The sequence below is a fragment of the Sodiomyces alcalophilus genome (assembly GCF_042370955.1).
Source record: "Sodiomyces alcalophilus JCM 7366 unplaced genomic scaffold ACRALscaffold_6, whole genome shotgun sequence".
Taxonomy (NCBI): Eukaryota; Fungi; Ascomycota; class Sordariomycetes; order Glomerellales; family Plectosphaerellaceae; genus Sodiomyces; species Sodiomyces alcalophilus.
Genome location: NW_027263537.1, coordinates 276,741 through 299,862, shown reverse-complemented (window position 1 = coordinate 299,862; position 23,122 = coordinate 276,741). Strand labels below are relative to the sequence as shown.

The 23,122-nt window shown below is 53.7% G+C and overlaps 7 protein-coding genes across 8 annotated transcripts; 3 read left to right on the top strand and 4 right to left on the bottom strand.

Moving 5' to 3' along the window:
• Positions 1–1,184: 1,184 nt before the first annotated feature.
• ACRALDRAFT_1062935 (uncharacterized protein) lies at positions 1,185–2,882 on the bottom strand. Its single transcript, XM_071016693.1, has 4 exons — positions 2,699–2,882; positions 2,602–2,610; positions 2,305–2,527; positions 1,185–2,219 (listed from the first exon to the last, which is right to left on the bottom strand). The coding sequence occupies exons 1-4, from the start codon at positions 2,731–2,733 to the stop codon at positions 1,908–1,910; spliced, it is 579 nt and encodes a 192-aa protein (XP_070872984.1). The 5' UTR covers positions 2,734–2,882; the 3' UTR covers positions 1,185–1,907.
• Positions 2,883–3,046: 164 nt separating this feature from the next.
• ACRALDRAFT_1049498 (uncharacterized protein) lies at positions 3,047–5,142 on the top strand. Its single transcript, XM_071015601.1, has 4 exons — positions 3,047–3,326; positions 3,386–3,512; positions 3,580–4,335; positions 4,408–5,142. The coding sequence occupies exons 1-4, from the start codon at positions 3,189–3,191 to the stop codon at positions 4,455–4,457; spliced, it is 1,071 nt and encodes a 356-aa protein (XP_070872983.1). The 5' UTR covers positions 3,047–3,188; the 3' UTR covers positions 4,458–5,142.
• A 1,219-nt stretch (positions 5,143–6,361) lies between these two features.
• ACRALDRAFT_1081196 (uncharacterized protein) lies at positions 6,362–8,567 on the top strand. Its single transcript, XM_071019113.1, has 3 exons — positions 6,362–7,434; positions 7,522–7,814; positions 7,957–8,567. The coding sequence occupies exons 1-3, from the start codon at positions 6,744–6,746 to the stop codon at positions 8,167–8,169; spliced, it is 1,197 nt and encodes a 398-aa protein (XP_070872982.1). The 5' UTR covers positions 6,362–6,743; the 3' UTR covers positions 8,170–8,567.
• ACRALDRAFT_1069880 (uncharacterized protein) lies at positions 8,557–10,361 on the bottom strand (the record flags this gene model as incomplete). 2 transcript variants are annotated; one of them, XM_071017710.1, is made up of 4 exons in its annotated part: positions 8,557–8,644; positions 8,724–9,845; positions 9,953–10,064; positions 10,154–10,361. In XM_071017710.1, the coding sequence occupies 4 exons, from the start codon at positions 10,359–10,361 to the stop codon at positions 8,557–8,559; spliced, it is 1,530 nt and encodes a 509-aa protein (XP_070872980.1). The 2 variants fall into 2 exon arrangements, with proteins under 2 accessions (XP_070872980.1, XP_070872981.1); XM_071017711.1 differs by lacking the exon at positions 10,154–10,361 and having other exon boundaries at positions 8,627–10,022.
• Positions 10,362–12,355: 1,994 nt separating this feature from the next.
• ACRALDRAFT_2035988 (uncharacterized protein) lies at positions 12,356–13,724 on the bottom strand. The gene has a single exon (XM_071020790.1). It carries the CDS (start codon positions 12,928–12,930, stop codon positions 12,724–12,726), a length of 207 nt encoding a protein of 68 aa, XP_070872979.1. The 5' UTR covers positions 12,931–13,724; the 3' UTR covers positions 12,356–12,723.
• A 452-nt stretch (positions 13,725–14,176) lies between these two features.
• On the top strand, positions 14,177–16,766 carry ACRALDRAFT_2108436 (uncharacterized protein; the record flags this gene model as incomplete). The annotated part of the gene is made up of 10 exons (XM_071023373.1): positions 14,177–14,376; positions 14,554–14,643; positions 14,725–15,247; positions 15,316–15,441; positions 15,506–15,518; positions 15,587–15,981; positions 16,044–16,111; positions 16,169–16,322; positions 16,387–16,444; positions 16,501–16,766. 10 exons carry the CDS (start codon positions 14,177–14,179, stop codon positions 16,764–16,766), a joined length of 1,893 nt encoding a protein of 630 aa, XP_070872978.1.
• Positions 16,767–19,207: 2,441 nt separating this feature from the next.
• On the bottom strand, positions 19,208–22,413 carry ACRALDRAFT_2109578 (uncharacterized protein; the record flags this gene model as incomplete). The annotated part of the gene is made up of 7 exons (XM_071023428.1): positions 19,208–19,397; positions 19,460–19,568; positions 19,641–19,884; positions 19,980–21,152; positions 21,227–22,033; positions 22,132–22,190; positions 22,365–22,413. The coding sequence occupies 7 exons, from the start codon at positions 22,411–22,413 to the stop codon at positions 19,208–19,210; spliced, it is 2,631 nt and encodes an 876-aa protein (XP_070872977.1).
• Between the last annotated feature and the right edge of the window lie 709 nt (positions 22,414–23,122).

The following is a 23,122-nucleotide window of genomic DNA, read 5'->3' as shown; positions in this document are numbered from 1 at the left end:
ATGGGGTGGGTGGTGTGAGGTACAGTGGGAACACGCGGAGCGCTAGTATAGACAGGCGCGGGACGTGTCTATTGATGCTGGTAAGTGGTGCTCCAAGCGCACAACGAAAAAGAACGGCGACGCCAACAGCAACTTGGTGAAGGTGGTGAAGAAGAAAAAAGAGGCGTGATAGAGTTGATTGTCACGGTGGTTGGACTCGGGAGAAGAAGAGTCTTATTTGTAAGGCGTGCGTGAGGCGTGGCTGCAATGTAAATTCGTTGGTGGCTGCTTGCCCCGTACCGCGACTGGGCGTCCTAGAGTCGACAATCCGGCACAGGTCAGGGAGGGTCCTTGATCGAGCTCCTCTCCAGCAACGCTAGCCGCTGGGCCCCAAATGCGAAATGGACGATAAGCCCTGCGATGGCGTCGAAAACCGTCAAGAGGTTACCATGGAGCGAGAGTAGGACAGTTGATGTTGAGGCTGGTTGACGAGAGCCGGGCTTTTCGGAACGGGCAAAGGAGAAGGGTGAATGGAAGAGAGAGAAAGGTAATGGAGAACGAGAGTGGGAAAGGATGGGGCTGGGATTTTCCTAATTTTCGCCAGTCCCGGATAAGGACGCTTGGGCTGCCCTGGGGATACTGGAGAAGTTGGGAAAAGACGCTGGAATTGGGTGATGCCGCCTGTTCGCCCCCTTCCTCGTGATGTAGCCTGCGGGTATTCGTGAGAACAAAAGAATTTTTGGGAACGATGATTGCCTGAGGCATAAACTTTATATAACCCCCATCCACCAATAAGGTGCCAGGCATCTCAGGTACGTACCTGCGCAAAACCAAACCTATCTCGAGACAGAATGGCGGTAGTACTCCTTCCGGCGGTCTCTGCACTCCGGAACCCTGATATGCTTGAACGATTATTGTAAGAGTGTTCAAGAAAAATCCATGATGATATTAGATGATACTGGGCAGTTCTTCATACTGGGCAGTTCTTCTTTGCAAGTTTCAGTGCTGAAAAATCTGGCTTCCCAAATTTTATGTGATGCTTCTTACCGACTTACTAATACCCCGAGGGATGTCAGGGGACATCAGACCGTAGCCCCTTTTATGCCTTCAAGCTCAAAACCAAAAGTAGCTAATACGGATAGACCAGAGCTCTAAGTTTGTGGTCGTGTCTCATCGGCCCATCGCACGAATAGGCTATTGATATTGTCCATATGGGTGGATAACTCGAGGTCTATTTTCACTAAACGAACCACTGACGGTCGGGAATACGATATGGCTATGTCATTGTTGAAGTACTGAGTACTTGCATCGTGGTTCGACTCCTGCGTCGATAGACCCAAAGCATCTTGTATATGAGTTTCCTCGCTCAAATTGCATTGAATTGCATTATGCAGACGGCGTAATATCTGAGGGGTGTGTGCGGTGGATTTAACCACGATCACCGTCTTGATGAGATCTGTGATCCACCTGTATTCGTATATGGCGCATCCGCGACGGACATCTCGACCCCTTGCATTGCCTTGACCATGTCCCCTTTTTTCGAGACTGAGTTGCCGCATCATGGAACTCGGATCCCCCTGAGGTGTCCCTTGCCATATATTGATCGAAGAAGTTGAGGTCTTCTAAGATGCCCTCTACACCGGTCGGGCAGCTGCTCTCTATCATGTGGTGGCAGGTAATTATAGTCGAGGTGTACCAACGTCATCCAACGATGGCCAGACAATTAGGATACCCCCGTCCTGTTTGCGGGGGTTTGATAAAAACGTTCGCTCTCCATGGTCACGGGCATGGGCTTACTCCAAGCCGTCGATTTGAGGAGCATAGGAAGGGGCGTAGAGTAAGTATAATCCGGTCACAAGTTGCCGCAATCCCGAGGAACTCGGCTGTGGACGCGGAAGAAGGCGGTGCCTCGAGCAATAGCCTGCTCCTTAATCGTCTTCGGGGGGTAACTCGTCATCAATATAACGAATCAAGGATACCCGCATCTCCGTGGTATCGTTGCCCTTCAGGACGTCGCTGATGAAGTGAGCCTCCACCTGCATCTGAACCATCTCCAAGGCGCCACGTAACACTCCGCAGAAGATGTTGGAATACCACAGCTCGTCCTGCGCCCGCCCGTCGTCAGGCAACTCGACGAAATCCGCCAGTGGATTTTCATCAAACACCAGCGAGAACTGCTTGTTATCCGACGTCCAGTTCGTTATGTGCGGTGTGACGTTGAGGAAAATCTTGAACCCGACCTACGGCTGTCTGTCAGTAAACTGAACACAGGCCAGGCTACCCGTGGTTGGGAACGCTAGCTTTGGACCGCGGCAAGTAACGAACCCTCGCAATGGCATCGGCCGTCTCCCTGAAATTAGAGCATCTCTTCATAGTGTTGGATTTGGCGAGATAGTCCTCGATTAACCGCAAGCCAATGTTGTATCCCATTCTATCGAGCTGCTTGTTCACCTCGGCATAATCTCCGTCGAAATCCTTGCATAGTTGTGCCACGATCGTTCCGTACGTGAGGGTCACGAGTTCCGCATTGACTTTGTCGATCCGGGTCCTAACCGATTGCGATTAGAACTTGATTCGGTGAACGAAGCCAAGATATCACACTCCAAGGTGGCAGAGTCTTACTTCCATATCCTAACCATGTGTCAGTGAATCCTGGTCTCTCAGGGGACGCGAGGAGGGCTGGTTGCTCTAGGGCATGTATGGTGTATGGGGCACATACTCCTCGCCGAGGCGAGACGCCTTATTTGCAGCCATGATGGAAATGCGTCCGTGTCTGCGGAAGGATTCCCGCCGGTTGGTGTATGGGGCGCAGGCAGATCAGTTGCAAAATGGCACGCGAGATCACGACTTGTCCGATGGTAAACCGCTAGCTGCGAGGCACAAGCAAACAGCTGTCGTTGTACCTGAATATGCAATCGAGGGTGGGCCGGCCAGAGCGTCATGCGCAGTGTGGAAAGTTTGTATTTATCCGTGTTCTTTTTGATAGTCGACTAACCACGATTAAGTCATTCATAACACTATCCATTATGTAACTACTGATTTTTGATCGCAGCTCCAAAGGAAACAGGAGCTTCCACCTTTAATCGACGTCAACGGATCAGCAGCAGTCCTTCTTTCCCCGTCAACCAGCCACGTAGCACAGAGAAACCGAGTCGAACCGAAGTGCTTCTACAATCCTCAAGTCACCGAACTCGCCGTAAATTGTCATCATGTCCGCCGAGAAGCGACCCGCGTCCGATGACCCCGGCGCGGGGCAAATGATCGTGAAGCGACAGAATGTCGGCTCCTCGGCAGGAGCTCTAGCGAGACTCAATGCCTCGGGAAGCGGCAGTGCGTTGGTTCAGGCGGTAAGGATTTGCTTCAACCTGCCTGGGGGGCCCAGTTATCTGATGGTATTGCGTTCTAGGCTCCGCGAACCAGCGGCCTGCAGGCTCCGGTAATGGAACTGTCTGGTCACTCGGGCGAGATTTTCGCGGCCAAATTCGATCCAACGGGCAACTTCATCGCGTCAGGTTCCATGGACCGGAGCATCTGTATGTGACGGAGGAGGGTGTACCATTTCAGCATCGTAGTCTGAAGACTGACCTTTCTGCTACCTAGTGCTCTGGAGAACGTACGGCGATTGCGAGAATTACGGCATCCTCAATGGCCACCGAGGAGCAGTTCTTGACCTTCAATGGTCGCGAGATTCGAAGATTCTGTTTTCCGCATCGGCCGACATGCACCTGGCCAGCTGGGACCTCGATAACGGTACGAGGATACGCAGATACGTTGGACACGAGGAGATTATCAACTGCATGGACATCAGTCGCCGGGGAGAAGAGCTTCTTGTCAGTGGCAGCGACGACGGCTCTATAGGACTCTGGGATCCTAGGACGAAGCACGCTGCGGACTACATTCAGACGGATTTCCCCATTACGGCGGTGGCCATGTCGGAGGCGGGAAATGAGGTGTACTCGGGCGGCATCGACAACGACATCAAGGTGTGGGATCTACGCAAGAAGGCCGTGGTATACTCTATGCTCGGGCATCAGGACACGGTGACGTCTTTGCGGGTGTCGCCAGACGCACAGTCCCTGCTTTCGTACTCTATGGACTCGACGGCTCGAACATGGGACATCCGTCCGTTTGCTCCGACGGAGCGGCAGATTCGGACATTCGACGGGTCCTCCATGGGCCTAGAGAAGAATCTCATCCGTGCCAGCTGGGATCCGGCTGGCAAGAACATTGCCGTGGGTTCAGGGGACGGCACCGTCACGGTGTGGTCGAGCGACACGGGAAAGCTTGCGTATAAGCTCCCGGGTCACAAGGGCACTGTCAACTGTGCCGAGTTCGCCCCGGGCAACGAACCGATACGTGAGTCCACTTGCCGCCACCTTTTGTTTCTCATTTTGTTTTTCATTGAACACTATTAACGACAGAGACCAGTTCTATCTGCCTCGTCGGATCGCAACATGTTGCTTGGAGAGCTACGGTGATCATAGACCCGTTGCATGACATGGACCCACCATTCCAGGGCTCCTAGGTGAAGTTTTATCATGTCGAGAAGAGGGGGCCGTGCGGCCAATTCGCCCTCAGCAAAAGCTTGTTTCTCGACCATGGGCCGCTTGTGAGGTCGAGGGTTTCCCACCGCAGTTTCCGAATACAAGGGCGTTACCCATGACAAAAGAGATACATGGAGATGGCCGACTACATTGAGGTGTGGCCTTTATATCGGTCCAAGGTACCACGAAATGGCAGCCGGTGAGTCCCAGGCATGAACGAGGAGTATATGGACTCCCCGGGAACCAATCGATGCGAATAGGAGCGGTTTTCCATCCCTGATTGGCCGGGATTGCCGAAGGCGCGAGAGAATAGCTAGCTAGGCTATCAGTTCTTGATGGGCTGGATGAGGATCTTGTGGCTGTGAATCCTGTTGAACGATACCCTTCTTAATGACGAAAAGGTAGTGGATTAGAGTGTACATAGTATGTGTTTGATACCTACTGTAATGAGGACTCGGTTGTGTCTCGGTGGCATAAGTGGCATATTCATGTCAAACACTGGGAGAGAAGAAAGATCTCTGGACCCTCTTGCTACCATCAATGGAAAGCCAGTTTCCTTTTGGTTCGACGAATGACCAAGTCAATGCACCTCAGATTCTCGACCGGTTCATTTATGTCCTCTCGTTTGTTCTACTCGTTTGGAATTCGTCTCTTGTTAGTTCTCTGGTAGATAATCGCCCACGATGAACGACTTGTGGTTTAATGCTTGCAGGTCGATTCGAATCAATTGGGCCTTGAAGTCGCGTACCCTGGAACGCGACAGCCAATAGGGCCATGCCGAAGTTTTAGTGTACAACGTACAGTACCTACATGCACGGACACTTGCGGAGTACCTCCTTGTACTGTCCTATCTTTCAGGTCAGGCTCGGTTCTCACATCCTACATGCACATACAGAGCTGCGCAGCCGGGTTGCTGCTAGCCATTCAATTTACACCGTCTCTTACTGTTAAACCAGTATTCCGCTCAGTAATATACACGATGATATATACGACCTCGGGCCTGGGAAACATCAAGGTGGGTGAATTGATGCTCGTCGCATGTTCGTATCGTCCGTAATTACCTAGGTACCTACTTCGACATGACAAGGGACTACGCCGACCGACGAAAGTACCCCGTCTGAAACACGGTCCTGACGTGACCGTTTTCCATTCTGGGCCTCCAGGAACCCGTCCCCGCACCATTGGCCTCTGCCTGTCGGAGACGTCCAGCCTTGGTGGCACACGCGTCTCGTATCGCTTGGCCTCTCTCCTGGTGGGAGGCTCCAAGTCTTCTAGAAACAACAAACGAAACCCCAGGTGCGAATCTCGAGGCAATTGCAATGCTACTCTGGGAGATGCGTACGCCATCTCGTCGGTTATCGTGACAGGCCAGACCTATCAGATCCTCCCACCACGTTCAAGCTTCACCTAGGGGCTTCGTCTCGTCCATTCGCGGGCTCGCCCGGACAACCCCAGCTGGGACAAGGGCGTCGATAGCTCAACGCATTGATGAATTAATACTTTTGCATTCCTGTCCTGGCTGTTTCCTTTGTTTTCTTTCCGTTAGCCTCTCGTCTAACCTTTTCTTGTCTCTTCGATGGCTTCTCCTGACCTCTGCCCTAATCTCGTTTCTACCTAGACCTCCTCCTTTTTAATGATCCTTCCATGATACCCACCGACAAGACAACGACAGTCAAAGTCACATTCCACGTCCACTACCTAATCCAGGGAGCTTGACGTGGCATCCCTTTTCCCGAATTCTTCCACGGGGGCGCTGTGCGTTCCTCTTCTTTTCACCATTCCGCTTGATATTTCCCCGTCTCATTTCAAATTTCCATCTGGGTTCTGGGAATCCAATCCGCTCTTTTTTTTTTTCTTATGCGACTCCTTAGATGCAGGCATCCGACAACTAATCATCTAAATTCTTCATCATCTGTCTTTACCCTCCTCCGTTACCCAGCAGCGCTGTTCCCGGCTCGTGTCACGCCAAAATACTGCATATCCTCTCGATTACCAAGAGTATCCGTGCAGACGTGACGGGGACGCAGCCATATACGCTCTATCCCAACTTGGGGCATAAGCCCCGAGGACCATCATCAACAGGCCGTGTGGTAAACACTACTCGTCTAGCCACGGGCCAGTGCCGTCTCTTGAGACGCCTGGGACCCTTAACCCCCAACTCAACTCGACCTCTTAACAACCATCCGGCTGCCTATTCCACTTACCTGACGGTTTGGGCTCATGATGGATTCCTTCCTCCGTCGAGGACGGCCGGAATGGCTTACTAGGCGGGCCGGAGATCAACAGCACAATACAAACCCATCCGATGCGACGCGAACCGGCGGTCTTTCACCACAGCCCGAAATGCAACAGTCCGGCCGTCACCAACGTCGCTCCTCCATCGGCCTTCCAACACTGTTCACTAGACGACTGGCCCGTAGCGACCCCACCAACGGCGCTGATGTTGAAAACGGTGGCGCTGACGAGAGCCCCAAAACACCACGTTTTAACCTTAGACTACCGAACGCCTACCTTCCCTTCTCCCAACTTTCGAGAACACCACGCACACGCGAATCCCCGACCGAGGGCGCCGCCGCTCCCGCCTACTCCGCAACAAGACCACCCAGAAATCATGAAGCTCCGAACGGTGCCACGCCCGAGTTGGAGATTCTCCCCGTTCCCGAGCCGGTAGCCTCACCCCTAGCTAGCCGAGCTTACTCGCCGACCTCGGAAGAGTTACCAACTTCCACTCACGACCGACGTCGAAGGCGAAGGAGGCTGGCCAGAGCTGCCGGGCAGACCCGAGGCGAGGTCACAAGTCCTCCCAAGCGCTTCCTGTTCTGCCTACCCTGGATTGCCTCGCGAAGAGCACGTTCTCTGATCCTGCAGTGCTTCGTTTCGGGCCTGTTCATGACGCTGCTCTTGTCCGTTTGTAAGTCGTGACGCTATTCCCCTCACTTCCGAGATCTACCTGATCCGGTGACGAAGGGTTTAAACGCTAACCCACCACGATTCGCAGACCTCGGCTTACAATTAACTGGCCGAATCCGCATCAGCGAGTTTACGGTGCTTCTCGTCATGATCATCATTTTCTCCGCCGTCGTCTTCTGTCACAGCCTCTTCCGCCTCTTCGTGCTCCTTACGCGACCAGACGCTCGCGCTGGTGACCGCTCGTATTCACGGGGCAGGTTCGTCCCCGAACAGCCGATCCCCGTCGTGCTGGCCCGCGACCACGAAGATCTCGAAGGCCAAACCAATAACCCCGAGGTCAGGGTAAAGCCGCCACCGTACGGTGTATGGCGGCAGAGCGTGGTAAGTACTAGATCAGGGTTGACTCATTCAAAGTCATCATTACCATCTGATCCAGCGCATCAAGATCTAGAGCTTATCTATTCTGAAACCTCGTTACTTTTTTAAAAAGAAAATTGAGACTGACCGAGATTTGATTGTTTAGAGGATAGATCCAGACCGTTTCTTCTGGCAGCGCAATCCCGATACCCAAGAGGGAGGCACTTCGCCACCTGCGGACGGGAACGTGCCCCGTCCGCCTTCATATGTGTCGGACGATGGCGTCAGTTACGTAGTGGATGCGCGTCCCCGGTCCATGGCTCCCACTGCAGTTATGGCCGTACCACCACCAGTTCACCGACCGGAAGCGGGGAGATAAAACGGGCGGCAGCGCCATGATGTGACGAATAAATGGAAACGTCGCTCGGAATCTTTGAGGTGGTCCCTTAAAGGGAGTTAGACGCCGAAACAGCTATGATCTAGACGAGTCACAGATCAGGGGTGGTCCTTTAACGTTGACTCCATGTCCTTAAGCGTCTTTTTGCGGGACTTGGATTTGGTAATATTGGAGGGAATAGACAACGCTATGCAAGGTAACGGTACTATATATATCTTCGTCTGAGACGGAAATTGTACCAGAGCTTCCTCCAATGCAAAGAGATGAGGGACACGCAGATATAGACATTAGATGGATGGGAAACTTAGATGTTAGCCGTGAGCCTGCACGACCGGCGAAATATCATTGCATTGACTTTAACGACGGCGCTCACATCGACGTTTGGGACTGGGCGAGGAGCTGAGGAGCGTTCGTGCCCAACCGGGGCCGGAGTACGCAATCAAAAGGCTCGGGGTGTCTGCAGCAGACATTGGTGAGTTTCTGTTTTAGGGGACGGGAAAACAGCACAAGGCGCCAAGGAAGCAGCTCGAACATACCCCCCAAGCCCAACAGACACGGCGACCTTTGGTTCTAGCGGTTGCCCGTCCGCCCCGATGGCCTTCTCGATATTGAAAGCCGACATCAGAGTGGCCGTGAAAATATAAACCGAGGCCAATGCAAGGTGGCTGCCTGGACACTTCCGTCTCCCGAAACCAAAGTTGGCCGGTGGGTGCGGTTCACCGCGAAGATAGCGGTCCGGGTCGAATACACGGGGATCCCGGTATACCGCTGGGTCGGTAAGCATGGCTGTGGCGTTGGCAAAGACGACGGAACCCTTGGGGATGAACATGCCGCGGTATACATCGTCCCGGAGGCTTTTATGGGGAATGACAAGCGGATTCAGGGGAAGACATCGCAACACCTCGTTGATGAAGCGCTCGAGGTACGGGAGGTTCGGCCTGTCGTCAAAGCTAGGGAGCCGATCTCTACCCACGACCAGGTCGAGTTCCTGTTGGATGCGTCGCTGTGTCTCAGGATACTTCGTCAGGAAGAGGATGCAGCTCTGCACGGTGCTCCAGGTTGTGTTGCCACCCGCAATGAAGATGGCACCGGTGGCGCCCTTGATGTCTTCCAGTGTTAGCTCCTGGGGTATACCAGCGGACCGGTCCTTCACCAATCTTTCTATGTGCGTCTTCATGAAAGAGGGAGCAGCCGTTCCCGCCTCCATGTCTTTCAGGTTGGCATTCCACGGATAGTCATGGACCGCTTGGATGGCCGGCCTACTTTGACGGGCATGACGAAGCGATGGGGATATATTGATGCAGTCGGGCAGGTACCGTGCGAGGGGAAACAGATCGACAAGCGTCGAGCCAGGGGTGCCGCCTCCCGTGGTGGCATCATTGGCAGCGCGGGACAAGTCACAGTAGGGAGAGTCCTTGGATCGAATCTCTTGACCGAAAGCGATGCGGAAGATGATGCTGGTGCTCATGAGCAGCGTGGCATCTTTCCAGTCGGCCGGGTTCGAAAGCAAAGATCGGACAGCTTTGCGAGCCTCGGAGAGTTGGGCAGAGCGGAAGACCTTGATATGGGAGGGTGAAAAGGTTTGGTGGAAAAGGCGGCGATGAAGCCTGTACTTCGATCCCCATCTAAGAAAGGTCAGGGTGAGGCCCCAGCCCATTCTAGTTGTTGGGATAAAGACGTCAGCATGCCACGTTGCGGATCTCTGTCGTCTGCCACTCTAGGACGAGATGGCGGGTGTCTGGGAAGCGAGTGTGAAGGTACATACACCTCGAAGAGTGTGAACCTTGGTCGGTCACAGTAGATGGATCCCCGGCGGTCGAGAAGGTCGGCGGCAGCCTGGGCGCTGTTGAGACAGATGATATGCTGGCCGAGTATCTCTGTATGGATAACATCCGAGCCTACCTGCGGTGAGCTCTATGTTCCTGCAGGCGCATTATGGCTACAAGACTGTTCAAGGTTAACGTACCGTACTCTTTTCCCCATCGCATGTAGTCGATCTCTGGACGCTCCGCGCTGATTTGTCCAAGGTTTCCTATGAGATACTTCCCAGGTGGGCCAGGGGGGTAGGGGCATGAAGTCTTTCTAGTTGCAGGGCGTCGAAAGGAGATATACAGGACCCATATCGCGAAGGCATATGCGACGAGGTCCGGGAAGAATCCTACGACGAAGGACATGGTCGGTGGCCAGTGAAGAGGCATGGGCACGGGATGAGGATGGATTCCGATCCAGATGAGGCTCTCAGGGGGTCGGATAGGAACGAGATGATCAACGACAGGTAATACGAACTACCCCATCAAGACGAGGCCCTGAAGACAATACATGACATACCCCTTTTCGCGGAGGGACTCCATGCTACTAATACCTCTTACCAGTGGGAATAACAGGACGATGGCCTCCTGTTAATGTCAGCAGGACTGTCGAATATCATGGTATGGGTCGCGATGAGATAAAGGGGGTGGGGGTGGAGGAAACCAGGGTTGTATGTGGAAGAGGACCAAGGCGCTGGGCCACACTGATGAGAGAGAGGGCTGTGGAGGCTGAGAGTAGACTGAATAAGGGTTTAGATGAGGGGCACATGACAAGACAGGTGGGTAGACGACACCGGGATGTGGAATTCTTGAACCAAAGCGGGACCGTATCCATGATACTAGACTCTTACTTGGGTAAGCTTACATGCTGGGTTCCTTACTTGTCTTGCCTATTATGCGCAGGAGTATAATTGACGAAGACACGGACGAGTCCTTGGCGGATGGTCCTGGCAGGACAGAGCTCTCTAGATACTGGGAAGTGATACTGGGAATCGCTGAGAGGGCATTCCAACTCCATGTAAGCGGGGGTGAACAGAGGACACTAGCATATTCAGGGCGATACTGAGGTGAAGTGTTCACGTTTTGGTAGATGAGGCACTAGGTTAACAGCACCCGAGGTATCAAAGGGGTAGAAGAATGTTAGAGTCGGGTTAGCCACCCAAGGTTGCGATATCTGGCCTCCTCCTCTCGTGACAGCCAAGCTGGACAATACGACTCATTCACGGGCAATAAAAGGAAGAGATTTAGCTAGCTTGGGCTCGAGAAGACCGCTGTGATAACATGTTGTCTCGCGTCCGGCGGCAATGTAAGTAGACATGTAAGTAAGAGACAAGGGGGAAGGCGATCGAGGATTTCTGGGCATATACGTGCATGCCGGCCTTGCATATGTATACCATCTCTATTGTCTTGACTATATTTGGCAGTGTCATGAGTATAACCCACCGTTGCATTCACTTCTGGCCTAGACATATCAATGACTATAAGGTCTACTTATGGGTGGATGGTAATTATATACTCTTGCCCGATGGCTACAAGATGTTGGTTCAGACCTTCAAGCCCATACCGAGGTAACCAGGATACAATATGTATTCAGCGCAACATCGTGAGCACCTGTCCCTGCCAACTGCTAATCGAGAGCCCTCTCGGGACGCTCCCAGATCTGTATGACATATCATGTAATTACGGATACTCTATGGAGTGGGATTCCAGGATCTTGCTTTATAAGCCGGGAATTATTGGTCAGAGATGGTTTCGAGTATTCGACGGAACCCCACTAGAAGAAGCCGAATCCTACAGAACGATTATCAGGTGACGCAACTCCGAGTCGAGAAGAGCGATGCCACCTAACCGAGGCAGGAGGCCAAGCCCTGACTGAATGTTCCATGGATGGATGGCTACTACCTGCCTGGGCTGCATTCATATTCGTAGTAAGGGAAAGTGAGGAGGGGGCCCCCTTCCGTGAACAACAGCACTGGAAAACCCATCCGGAACTTCATCGTGACATTCTATCATTGCTGTTCCACCCACTTTTGACACACGAACCTGCGGGGTGATGGTACTGCAATGTACCAACGATTAGTGAGGAAAGCACAGTTCCCTGTCCATGTGGAGCAATTGCCTAGCAAGATCAAAGGGGCCCCTCTTACCTTCCCAAACGAATGAACGGTTTGTATGTAGAGGACTCGGGACCTTTTGGCCTGGCGCGGGCAGAGCCATTGATACGTCCACGTCGCAATGTATTCGGTTCGGCATTAACAATCCCCGTCCTGGTCCTCGTCTTTCCCCTCTCCCACCCCGTTCTCCGCATCTCAGGTGGTCCTTCATCCTCCTCCTCTATCCATCCCCGTCCCCCCCATCTCCCGGCGCGGGACGGCTAGGGCGGGAGGGTCGTTACAGCTCGGAGCATATCACCTACGGCATGAGCCTGGCGGACTCGGCATCATGAGAATACCCCTCGCTATCGCTGGCTGACTCGATGAGGCATACTCTTCGAACGACAACCACTGCCTCCTCCATCATTCGTCATTTTCCCTCCAAAGACTTACCGACTGGGAACTCCATCAGCGGGGATCCCCTGGTCGTGGGGGCCCAACACATCACAGACGCACACCGTATACGCTTTCAAACGGGCCATGTGCGTGCTCCTCGATGCCATCGATGCCAACCCAAAGTGAGTATGAACACTTGGCCTACAACGCATCGCCTTCTCTTTCCCCTCCTTTTGGTCCTATTTCAAGACCTCTGCCAAAACTCTGGCGTTCGCGGCTTCACAATGGAGTGTTGGAACCCAAACTCTGGATCTAGGGGGTGGTTCGTGGCCACGCTCCGGCAGCTGCACAGCTTCCATCATCGCTTCCATCGTCATCTCATCACCGCCAACTGCAGAATCTGGCCCCCAAGTCCTGCACCCAAGGTCACGAGTCCTCCTACCCATAGCTGATCCGTGGGCGAATCTCGGCGATTCCCTGTTTGTGCCGAAATACGACAGTATAGATCCTGTCTTGAGCCGTTCCCACGTGGAGCATGCCCTCCCTCAATACCTCGGTTGCGCCGTACGCCTGGATATCGCTTAATTAGTTGCATGCATCCATCTACCTTGTGCATGCAACACCACTCGTACGTACGACGGGTACATGACGCTTCGAGAGGACAACCTCCTCCGCTTACCTATCCGCCAACCAACCTATCGTACGTACTGGCAAAAACCGCACCACGTGTGCTTCCTGGCACTACGAATGGCACTGAATGGCCCACTGTCGTCGATAGATACGTACTGTAGGTCTGAGAACGAAATGGGCTACCGACAATGGGTGCATCGGCATCGTATAAGGTCAAGCGTCGTGATATCGACGTGGGGTTGATTTTGTCAGTTCCGCACCTTTGGACGTTCCCGTCCCGGTCCCAACTTGCATACCTACATCTCACATGGGAAGGAATTCTCGGGACCCGAAGCGCTGTGGTCAGACTAGACTGCGCCCCGTGCTGTTTCCCTCATCGTCGCTGCTCCGAGTCTCCATGGCCGTAAATAATCGAGGCCTTTTGTCATGGGATGGGACAACCATGTCTCCTTTGTCCGATGTCCAACAGTAACTGATACTGACAGGAGAATCAAACACCCTGGGAATGTTCTCTGCCTTTGTAGGCTTGTACGGAGTACGGATACTAGCTGTTGGTGAGCTCGCTTTGAAGATCGGAAACCGACCCCGCTTATCTTATTTCACCCACACTGTCTCTCCTCTCGGCTTCGGGACGAGCCAGGCGACCACTATTATCCCCGGATTCCCCCCACCCACCCGCACCCCTGTTTCTGCCGTCATAAACCAAGGCGTTTCCTGAGGCGCGTGCATTAATTACAGCCAGAAGAACACTGTGTTGTGTACGTTGTACACGACATACGCGCAACACACCCCTGCCTGCCAACCCGCATCATCTCGGCTCAAGCCTCCAACGAGCGAACTGAATGTCCATCTGAGGTGTGACCAGCCAATTATGTCCTTTCTGCCGCGTTCTGAAAATTGGTCTGGGGCCGCCCTTCCCTTTGGGCGGGTGGGCTGTGTGTCGTGGTTGTTGCCCCGGGGGCCAGTTTTGCTGCGTGCCCCCCACTCCTCTTCGTTCATACCAACCTCTCGACCCACGAGCTCTCCATTGAACGAAGCCCGAGAAAACCCACCGGCAAGGAGATGGACCTGGACGAGGACGTCGACCCAAAGCCGAATCCCATAACGTTCGACTTCAACACCACCCGGAGCGCCAGTTACGATGCGAGGTCGATCCACACCGCCGACGGTCCCGAGCCAGGCGAACTTGGTGTGACGACCGGAAGCCATAACGACAGTGTCAAGCACCCCATCCGGCGCAGAGCCCCGATTGCCTGTCGGAGGTTCGTTGCCCTTCCCTACCTGATCTTCCTTTGTAGTGTGTGGTGTGTGTGTGAGTGAGTGTGAGAGAGCGAGTGTATGTGGGTGTGAGAGAATGAGAGAGTGGGTGGGTGGGTGTCCGACAGGGCAGAGACGAAACACTATCCCTAAAACTATGTGCTGAGACAATTATTGACCAGATGCCGCCGCCTGAGGAGCAAATGCGTTCATGAGAAGGCTAACCCGCCGTGTAAAGCGTGCGAAGAAGCAGGGTTGGGCCCTGCGGATTGGTAACTTTTACTCCACATTCTACCCTCCGTCTATTTCCTCCAAGGCCCATGCTCATCCACTCTGACCATCGCCATTATCAGCATCTTCCCCGTGCGCGGTCAGCCCGACCATGATCGTCAGTACCGCCATCCGCGAACGAGGTCCGACAAGACAGCGAAGCGAGACCCGAATAAGGTCCGACGCGACGTCCTGGATGCGCCCATCGCACGTTCACCATCGACGGCTCCAGCATGGCCGCAGCACACAAGCGACTGGGATCTTCTCCCACCATTACCGGAGGTCGTCGATGCCGTCCGCCTCTTCACGCGCAAGTACTTCCAACTAGGCTTCATTCCAAGGGAGCTCTTCCCCCAGCGTCTTCAGCGGGAGGACCGCTCCGTCAGCGTTTTTCTTCTCCTGAGTATCCTGAGCATCTCAGCCCGCTTCTCGCCGTCGCTTGCTGAGCGATATGACGGAGAGATCAACGCCGTAGACTACTTCATGGCACAGGCCAGTAACCTAGCCCTGAGGGAACTGTATCAAGAGCCTACGCTCGAGAGGTGCCAGGCCTTTTATCTCTTGAGCATTGCACAGCAGGGCAGCGGTCACAGGAACAGGAGTTATGTGAGCATAGTCCCGTGATTCCTCCCTCACCCGAAGACTGACTTGGTCAAGACTGACTATCAAACAAGATAAACTTGGGCATCGCGACGAGATTGGCCGTGTTGATGCATCTTCACAGGGAAGAATGTTATGTACTGTCTAACAACGCAACTAAGGAGGAGATCATCAAAGCTGAGTCTGCTCGTCGGACCATGGTGAGTCTTGGCCCAAGAAAATCCACCAACTTTTCTCTTGAGCTGGGCTAACTATGTGGTGAAGTGGATGCTTCATAGTCAGTCTTACAGAAACCCCATATCTGGGACAATGTGCGATACAGGAGGCCCAACTAACATCTTGAAGGCCAGGACAATTTGCATTGTGGAGCAAAGTCTCCTACGTCGCTTGCTGCGAGCGACATCACCTGCCTGCTTCCGTGTGCCGAGGAAGAGTTCGCTGATGGACGACAGCCTCTGAGTCGTGCGGCTCTGGAGGACACTCCCCCAGCGCGCGACAACGAAGGACTTATCCATCACCCAGGCCGCTCTCTATTTGCGACGCTGATCCAGGCACATTACTACTGGGGGAAAGTAGTCAGGGGAGCCACTGTATCAGCTAAAAGTCCCGCTCCATGGGACGAGTCCAGCGACTTCGCCGTTATGGCCCGAAAGCTGGAAGTGTGGGAAAAGGCGCTCCCAGCAGCCCATCGCTGGAGCCATGCTCTTCTGTTGCAGTACAAGGAGGCGGGTGAAGAACTGGTAAGAAGATTCAGCCTGGGTACGATCGATTTCCTTGCAGGGGCTGGTCCTGACAATGCTAGGCTTACATGAATGTCACCATGATGACGAAACTATCCAACATCGTCTTGCGAAGGCCGTATCTGGACGAGTATGCCCCTTACATGTCCTTTCATCTACGGAGATGGGTTAACGAGTTCTCCCATAGAGTCATCCATCCTGACACCGGGGACGCCAAACGGCGTTCCTTTTTTGCGCGCATGTCCGACGATCTCTTTCGCAACGTTCGCGATCTATATGAGCAGATTGACGTCCACTTCGCGGCACACGGCAAGGACAAGAGTATTGGTGCCCAAATTGCTGTTCGTCTTCAGCCCTCCCTAAACCATAAGACACAAAAGACCCCGGCGCTAACGAGCCTCGCAGTCGTTCTGCGTCTATAGCTGCGGCTTATTTTCGAAGTACCTGTGCAAGTACAAGAAGAGTATGTTTCTCACCCTGAATTTGGATATCGAGAGTCAGGAAGTTGACCATGCCAAGTTTGCTCCGACGTGACGATCATCCGGGAGGGTCCCAAGATGCTTCAGCGCTGCATGAACATTCTTATAGATTCCAAAAAGGTCTGGCCACTTGCGGCGAGGTGGCTCGAGTCACTGGAACAGTTCTCCAGAGACCCCAAGGCGGCCGTCATGGGGTTCGAGCGCGGAATGGCCGAAGGCGTACGTGATATCATGTTGATTTGGACACATTACACCCCCCACCCACACCCACACGCGCCTTTCTCTCTTCCCCGTTTTCACAACTAACATTGGGTTCTTCAGAATGACCGTGATCTACGTTCGATACGAACAATCCATTCCCCGCCGTTCCCTAGGGACTCTGGGAAACCGCTTCTGACCTCCGACTCGGCCGCATTTGCACATCTTAGCCAGCCTTCCCTACGACACAGCTCCCACGCCGATTCTGAGGCGTCTTCTAACCTACCCTCTTCCTCGCCGTACCTTCACCCCACCTCATCTGATTCGGCCGTTGCTATCAGCCAGTTACATGGGCAACAACAGCACACCGCTCCTTGCAGTACCACGTCGGCAGAGCATCCGAGATATTCATTACATCCGGACCCAATATCCCTTCCTCAACCGCGCCAGGACCTGCATGGCTTAACACCACTATCATCAATCCAACAACTCCCTGCATTACGACAGGACCAGGTTTATTATTCCGCCCCAACGTCTCACCATTCCCAACAGTCTTATCCTTCGCAAGTATATACAACGCAGCAAACAACCTGCGCTCAACCTCAACCATTCCCCATGAGTAGGCCCGTTCAGTCTACCTTTGACCAAGCCAGCCAACAGCCCCGAACCTCTCAACAGGCGATGCAGGCGATGCAAGCCTTTGCTCCGCACCCACATACGCTCCCTATGACCCATGCGCCAACCCCGAGTCCACTTCCTCTTTCCCAATTGCAACAGCACAGTCATCCATATGACGCAACGCAAAGCTACTGGGCAGCTCCACCTATCCCCACCGTGTCCACGCTTCGCCCATGTACCGACGGCTTTGAGACCGAGCTGGGCAACTTTTTCGGCGACGGCACTGAAGCAGGGAGTTTGGCAACACATGGGGTCGGAGTGATCTCGTTTTGATTTCGCTTTGAAGAGTCGGTCGTGGCTAGAGACACGGGACACAACAAGTACGGATACAACCAGGACGGCTAGCCGGGCTATCATCTTGCACAACTGTCTCGTCGCACGAAGCCGGCGTTTTAAGGCGCCCGCGTGCATTCTTCATTTCAGCCTTGTTCACCTTTTGGGCAGTCAAATATTGGGGATTTATAACGCCACACATAACGTAGTGGACGGGTCATCCAAGCCCAGCCACGTATATAGACAGACCCGACTTTTACTAGATACCCAAATTCACGCTGCGAATCCTCGACCCATTCTTTCCGTGTTGGTCACATTCGTCGTAATCGTGCTCTTGGAGGTACATGTTCACTCTTAAATTAATACTTGCCGGACGCATTTATATCTTCAACCAAGCAATGCAGGTGGAGATAAAAGCGACTCACGATTTAGAGAAGATACGAAGTTAGCGTGAGTAGATATGGGGGATAATGCGTTGTATTTCTCTTGCTTGCAGACACTACATTTCTCGGGCCACTTGGCTCCTGAGATGTCATTTCGCTTCCATCGTAATAATAATGTGTTGGCGGTGTGGTCGGTACTGCTTGACCACGCTACTTCAGGGCTTTACTTTCTCACCCACCCGGGCTATGCACAGCCCGTCTCCTCCTGCCCGCAAGACTCCCCAGGCGGTTCAATCCCAGCATGTCCTTTCCACGGGCATTCATCAACATCCACTCTTGTTCGTCATCAGCCGTAATCTCCTCTGCAAAAGCCCACGGGCGGTGGGAGAGTTGCGCACTCCAAAAATCCTTGGGCCTAGAGACCCGGCGCCTTTGCGGCTCCGTCCTCTCCATCGACTCTGCTCACTTGAGCGGATCAAAGGAGTTTGTGAATGAAAGGGCAGTGGCCAAGGCGCGTACCATCCAACTTGAACGGTCAAAGGTTGAGCTTGGTGCGTGTTTCCCCTGTATACCCACTCCTGGTACACCATGGAGGCCAACTCCCAATCCGATCCGGTCATCTCTCGTCTTACTCCTGCCCCTGTGAAAACACTCCAACGAGTTGGAACTCGCCCACGGGAGATAAACTCCGTCTACATGACTTTTGATTGCCTTGGCTGGAGAGGCCAGCACGGCGTACATGAAAAAAATACCTCTCTTCTCCTCTATGCCGTCCGTCCGTGAGAAAAAAAGATACCAAGATACAGCAAAAAGTAAAGAGTTCCGAGTGACTAGGGGTTATGCGAAGTGAAGTGTCATGTAATAAAAAGGGCAGATGTGCTGGGGCTATGGTGTAAATAGGATTATTCGGGGCTGGTCTGCAAGAATCTATATACACGTGAGTGTATTCCTCGCTGTCCGGTACTTGTGCTATGTGTTGTGGCGTCAAAAGGTGTGCTGTGAAGTGTCGTAGATAGGGAAGGGGGTTAAAGGGGTAGGGGGCGCGCAAGGTGGTGTGGTGTGTGTTAAAACACAGACTCGCTTCTGCCGGACAAGGCAGATTCAGTGACCTAAGAGGTTTGAGCTGGCTGTTTCCGAAAATAGAGCGCTGACCGGGGCAACCAGGCTGTTGGGCGGCCAGGAGCCGTAGGTAGACACGACTCGTTGAGTGACATTCTAAGTCTGCGCCATGACACTAGCAGAGCCACCTAGTTGCCGCTTCACCTGCTCCCGAGCCCAGCGGGCCGTTTCGATGGTCCGCGACTGGAATTCCCGGTTGGACTTGGTCTCCTTAATCATGGCGGTGAGCCAGTCCTGGCGGAAGACGTCGACAAGTTCGCCGTTCGGGTAAGCATCGGCCAGATCGCTAGAACAGACAAAGTCAGCACATGTCAGGACGAGAGCAATCGCAATGCCAGAGAAACTTACCCAATCACGCCCATCGAAGCACGCAACAAGGCCTCGCTGCGGTTGGGATCTCCCGCAATCGTGTTAAGTAGTTGGAAGATGGACGGGACGTATTGTTGTAGGACAGATGCTAGTATATGGTTAGCCGCAATGTTGCAAAAAGATGTTGGCTGGCAGTTAGAAAAGAGGGGATTGGGCTCACTCTTGTCACTGCTCTTCATAGCCCCGATAATCCCACCCCAGGCGTCCATGATGCCTTCCCGGAGGGAAACGACATAGTCGAACATCTCGAAAGGTCCATCTGGAGTAGTGGTGACGGTAGATGCCTGCTGAAGGACCTGGGCAATTACCGTGAGGTATGCCTCAAAGTGGCCGCCGATGGCGCCGGCAATGTCACCAAAGCACTGCAGAATGGCTGGCTTGAACTGGTTGGAAAGAGCGGGACTCTGTGATTGAAGGTCAGCAGAAGCACGAAGAATGCAAAAACACGACATGAACGGATGCGAAAAAGACTGGGACAATATGGCGGGGCAGGGCTAACCTTCAGGTTGTTCAGCAAGTGGTTCATGAAGTTGTCGCAGTACGGCTGGCTCAACTCGCCCAGGGACCGGGTCAGGTCGCTGACGAGGCCAATGGCCATGGAACAGAGGCCAGGCTCCTCCTGGTTGGCCAGGGCATTGTAGAGGTAAGGCGTAAAGGCCTCCATGTACTTGTTGAAGTCCTCCTCCATGGCGTTGGCAAGAGCACTGATGGCCGCGAAAACAGAATCCGGAACGCTAGACTTGCTGCCAATGGAGTTCAGGATGCCTAGGAGGGTCTCCATGATGCGGTCACCCTGCGGGATAATCTCCTTGTCTAGCCTCTGAACGGTGGCCTGGAGGACGGTGCACAGGCTGCTCTGCATCTCTTCGAGCATAATCTTATCCTCGACGCTCACGACCTGGCTCTGCATGGGCACGGTGTTCTGTAGGCGCTCGAGGATGACGCCGGAGAGAGACGCAACAGGAGCCAAGCTCTCGGTGGCGGAATTCTGAACAAAGACGTTGAGAACCTCGTAGGCGGCAGTGCGGACGTACGAGTCGCAATCGGGACGGGCGGTGAGGGCGAGCAGGTTGGTCACACTGGTGTTGAAGTGGGGTGTCATGGCATTCTGCTGGGCGTCCAGGTCGCCCGAGAAGCGTTCGGCCAGGTTCATCAGAGCCCAGCAGCACGAGGACGCTATCTTCACGTTGCTCATGAGGCCGTTGAACAGGGACCGGACCAGCGGGTCAAGATGGGTAGCGGGGTCGATCGCATCCGAAATGCTCTCGGTGATGCGGCCGAGAGCATAAGCGGTCGAGTCCTTGACGTGCAAGGAGCTGTCCTCCATCATACCAATAAGAATGGGCAGAGCCTGCTTGACGATAGGATCCAGCGTCTTCTCGTCTGGGCCGTCCATAATGGCACCAAAGGCGGAGACGGCGGCATCCCGGTTGTGCCAGTCGTCGTGACGGAGGTTCTCCTCAACAAACTGCAGAACCGGCTGGATGATGGCGCTGCCGACAGCCTGGGCATAGAGACACAGGCACTGGTAGGCGGCGCGGCTGAGGTTGTACTCGTCGTCGGTAGCGTCCTCGTCCTGCTTAGTCATGAGGAGGAGCAGCACGGGGACGACTTCGTTGGCCGCAACACGGGCGAAGTTGTAGAATGGGCGCATCTGGTCGGAGCTCTCAACCTACATGTTACAGTCAAGACGTTAGTATCGGGTATGATATGACTTCCGGGGCGGTCGAGAAGAAAAAAAAATACCTGTGCGTTATCGTCTTCGATGGCAATCTCCTCCTCGCAGACGGTACTCCAGAACTCAACAGCCAACTTGGCCACGTCCTCGTCGTTGGCCTTCATACCGAGAATGGTCAAGCCGAAGAGGGCCTTCTCCATGTAAAACCGCATGTTATCATAGTACAGGGCCATAATGCGGTTCAAGCAGCCGAAAGCACCCTGCTGTATCCGAGCATCGTCGGCCTGGGTAGCTTCACAGACCACCTGCATGATGTAATTTCGCTCGCCCTCGTGCTTGAAGTTGTTTCCGACAAACTCGAGACAGTCGCCCAACGCGGTGATGGCGGCAAGGCGAACCTCGACATGGGTCTCCTCCTTGCGGGCGCCCTGAACGACAGCGGTCAAGATGGCATTGGAATGGGTGACGAGGGAGGTGCGCAATTCCGGGTCCTGGCTCTCGCAGATGTAACCGATGGTGGTAAGCGAAGCCTGCTTCTGGTGGTCGGCGCCCTCGCTGACGTTTTTCACCAGTATGCCCATGAGCTCCGGCCATTCGTTCCGGGGTAGCTCAATGGCAGCGATGGAGGAGATGACTTGAGCGGACGCCTGGCCGGCCTGGGAGTTGGAGGAGGAGAGTGTTTGCAGGGTCAGGTTCTTGACCTGGGTCTTGGTCTCGTTATCGGTGCCTTGGAGCCATTTCGCTTGGAGTTCCTGATGCCTGGCGAAATCTCTTGCTGTGAAGGCGTTCTTCAGGGCGAGACCGGCCGCGGCTCGAATGGGACCTTGCGCGCTCTCATTGGCAAGCTCTTGTACTAGGGTAGCGAGGTATAGAGGCTGTGGCGAGCAGGAGGGAGGAACCGGGTCGTTAGCAGGCCAGCTTAGCAGGGAGAAGGAAAAGGGCGGAGGGGAATGGCGTTATGAGGCCAACTCACGAAATTGTTTTCCGCGGCTAGTGTGAGTTGCTGTTCGGCAGCCTGGCGCAGATTGGCGTCTGGGAATCAGAAAGTCAGCTATCATGGCATGACGAACAGGGAATACCAGAGAAAACAGGGACAAAGAATGACAGATTGTATGTTGGTCTGAGCAACGGAAATGACGACCGACACCGGGGGAGGGGGGGTTTTCCATGGGATGGGATGTGATGATTAGTCTCGTGTAAACTTACCAGGTGACAGCGAATTGCCCAAGACTTGATTGATCTCTGAGCTGGCCATGATTGGGGCAGGAATCGATGGTCCGGGGGAAAAGGCAGGGTGGGAGTGGGAAGTTCGAGGTGGGAGGTAGTCGGCAGTGGTGAAGAAAAAGGGTAGATTTTAGACCCAGCTGCACGTGCAAGGAAAAAAAAAGGGGGGGTGTGTGGATGTCGAGGAAAAACGCGGGGGAGTTGGCTGAAATAATAAGGCGGCTCCGTAGGGCAAAAAGAGAGTTGAGAAAAGTAGTCAGGGTCCAAAAAATTCCACCCCTTTGAGGTTATCGTTCTGTTTTAATTTTGTAGTCGCTCTCTTCCACTGCTCTGCTTTCTTTGGGCTGTTTTCTTTTTTTTTGTTGTGTGGGCGGTCACCGAATGCAAAAAAGGAGCCGTTGCATAGAGCGGTGAAGCATAGGCAGCCGAGATTGTAATTCGTGTAAAGAGATGCAAAAGAGGATTGAATGATAAGGTAGGCAGATTATTGGTAGGGCGTGCCAATAAGAGGGTAAGGTTGTAAGAAGTATTGAGTATTATGGAGGACTTGCTGATTGCAACCTCGAAGGAGTTTGGTCGTAAATTACTACTTACGTATTGAGCCTCCTCAGTGGTCGCTGGTGGGGAAGGCCATCTGGTCAGTGAGGTTGCTATAGGGAACACTACAAATGCTGACGCCCGCTACTTGCAACCGTGCTGGGTCGGGTCTGGACGCAACGAATATGCTTCGATGTGACTAT

What these genes read in the sequence shown, in the direction of transcription:
- ACRALDRAFT_1062935 (XM_071016693.1), bottom strand. Translation starts at nt 2,733, where the DNA reads ATGGCTGCAAATAAGGCGTCTCGCCTCGGCGAGGA. An exon ending in CGGCCGATGCCATTGCGAGG is followed by an intron (nt 2,220 to 2,304) that starts GTTCGTTACTTG and finishes AGACAGCCGTAG; the next exon opens with GTCGGGTTCAAGATTTTCCT.
- ACRALDRAFT_1049498 (XM_071015601.1), top strand. Translation starts at nt 3,189, where the DNA reads ATGTCCGCCGAGAAGCGACCCGCGTCCGATGACCCCGGCGCGGGGCAA. An exon ending in GCAGTGCGTTGGTTCAGGCG is followed by an intron (nt 3,327 to 3,385) that starts GTAAGGATTTGC and finishes ATTGCGTTCTAG; the next exon opens with GCTCCGCGAACCAGCGGCCT. An exon ending in CCCGGGCAACGAACCGATAC is followed by an intron (nt 4,336 to 4,407) that starts GTGAGTCCACTT and finishes GACAGAGACCAG; the next exon opens with TTCTATCTGCCTCGTCGGAT.
- ACRALDRAFT_2035988 (XM_071020790.1), bottom strand. Translation starts at nt 12,930, where the DNA reads ATGGGTAGGAGGACTCGTGACCTTGGGTGCAGGACTTGGGGGCCAGAT.
- ACRALDRAFT_1081196 (XM_071019113.1), top strand. Translation starts at nt 6,744, where the DNA reads ATGATGGATTCCTTCCTCCGTCGAGGACGGCCGGAATGGCTTACTAGG. An exon ending in GACGCTGCTCTTGTCCGTTT is followed by an intron (nt 7,435 to 7,521) that starts GTAAGTCGTGAC and finishes CACGATTCGCAG; the next exon opens with ACCTCGGCTTACAATTAACT. An exon ending in GTGTATGGCGGCAGAGCGTG is followed by an intron (nt 7,815 to 7,956) that starts GTAAGTACTAGA and finishes TTGATTGTTTAG; the next exon opens with AGGATAGATCCAGACCGTTT.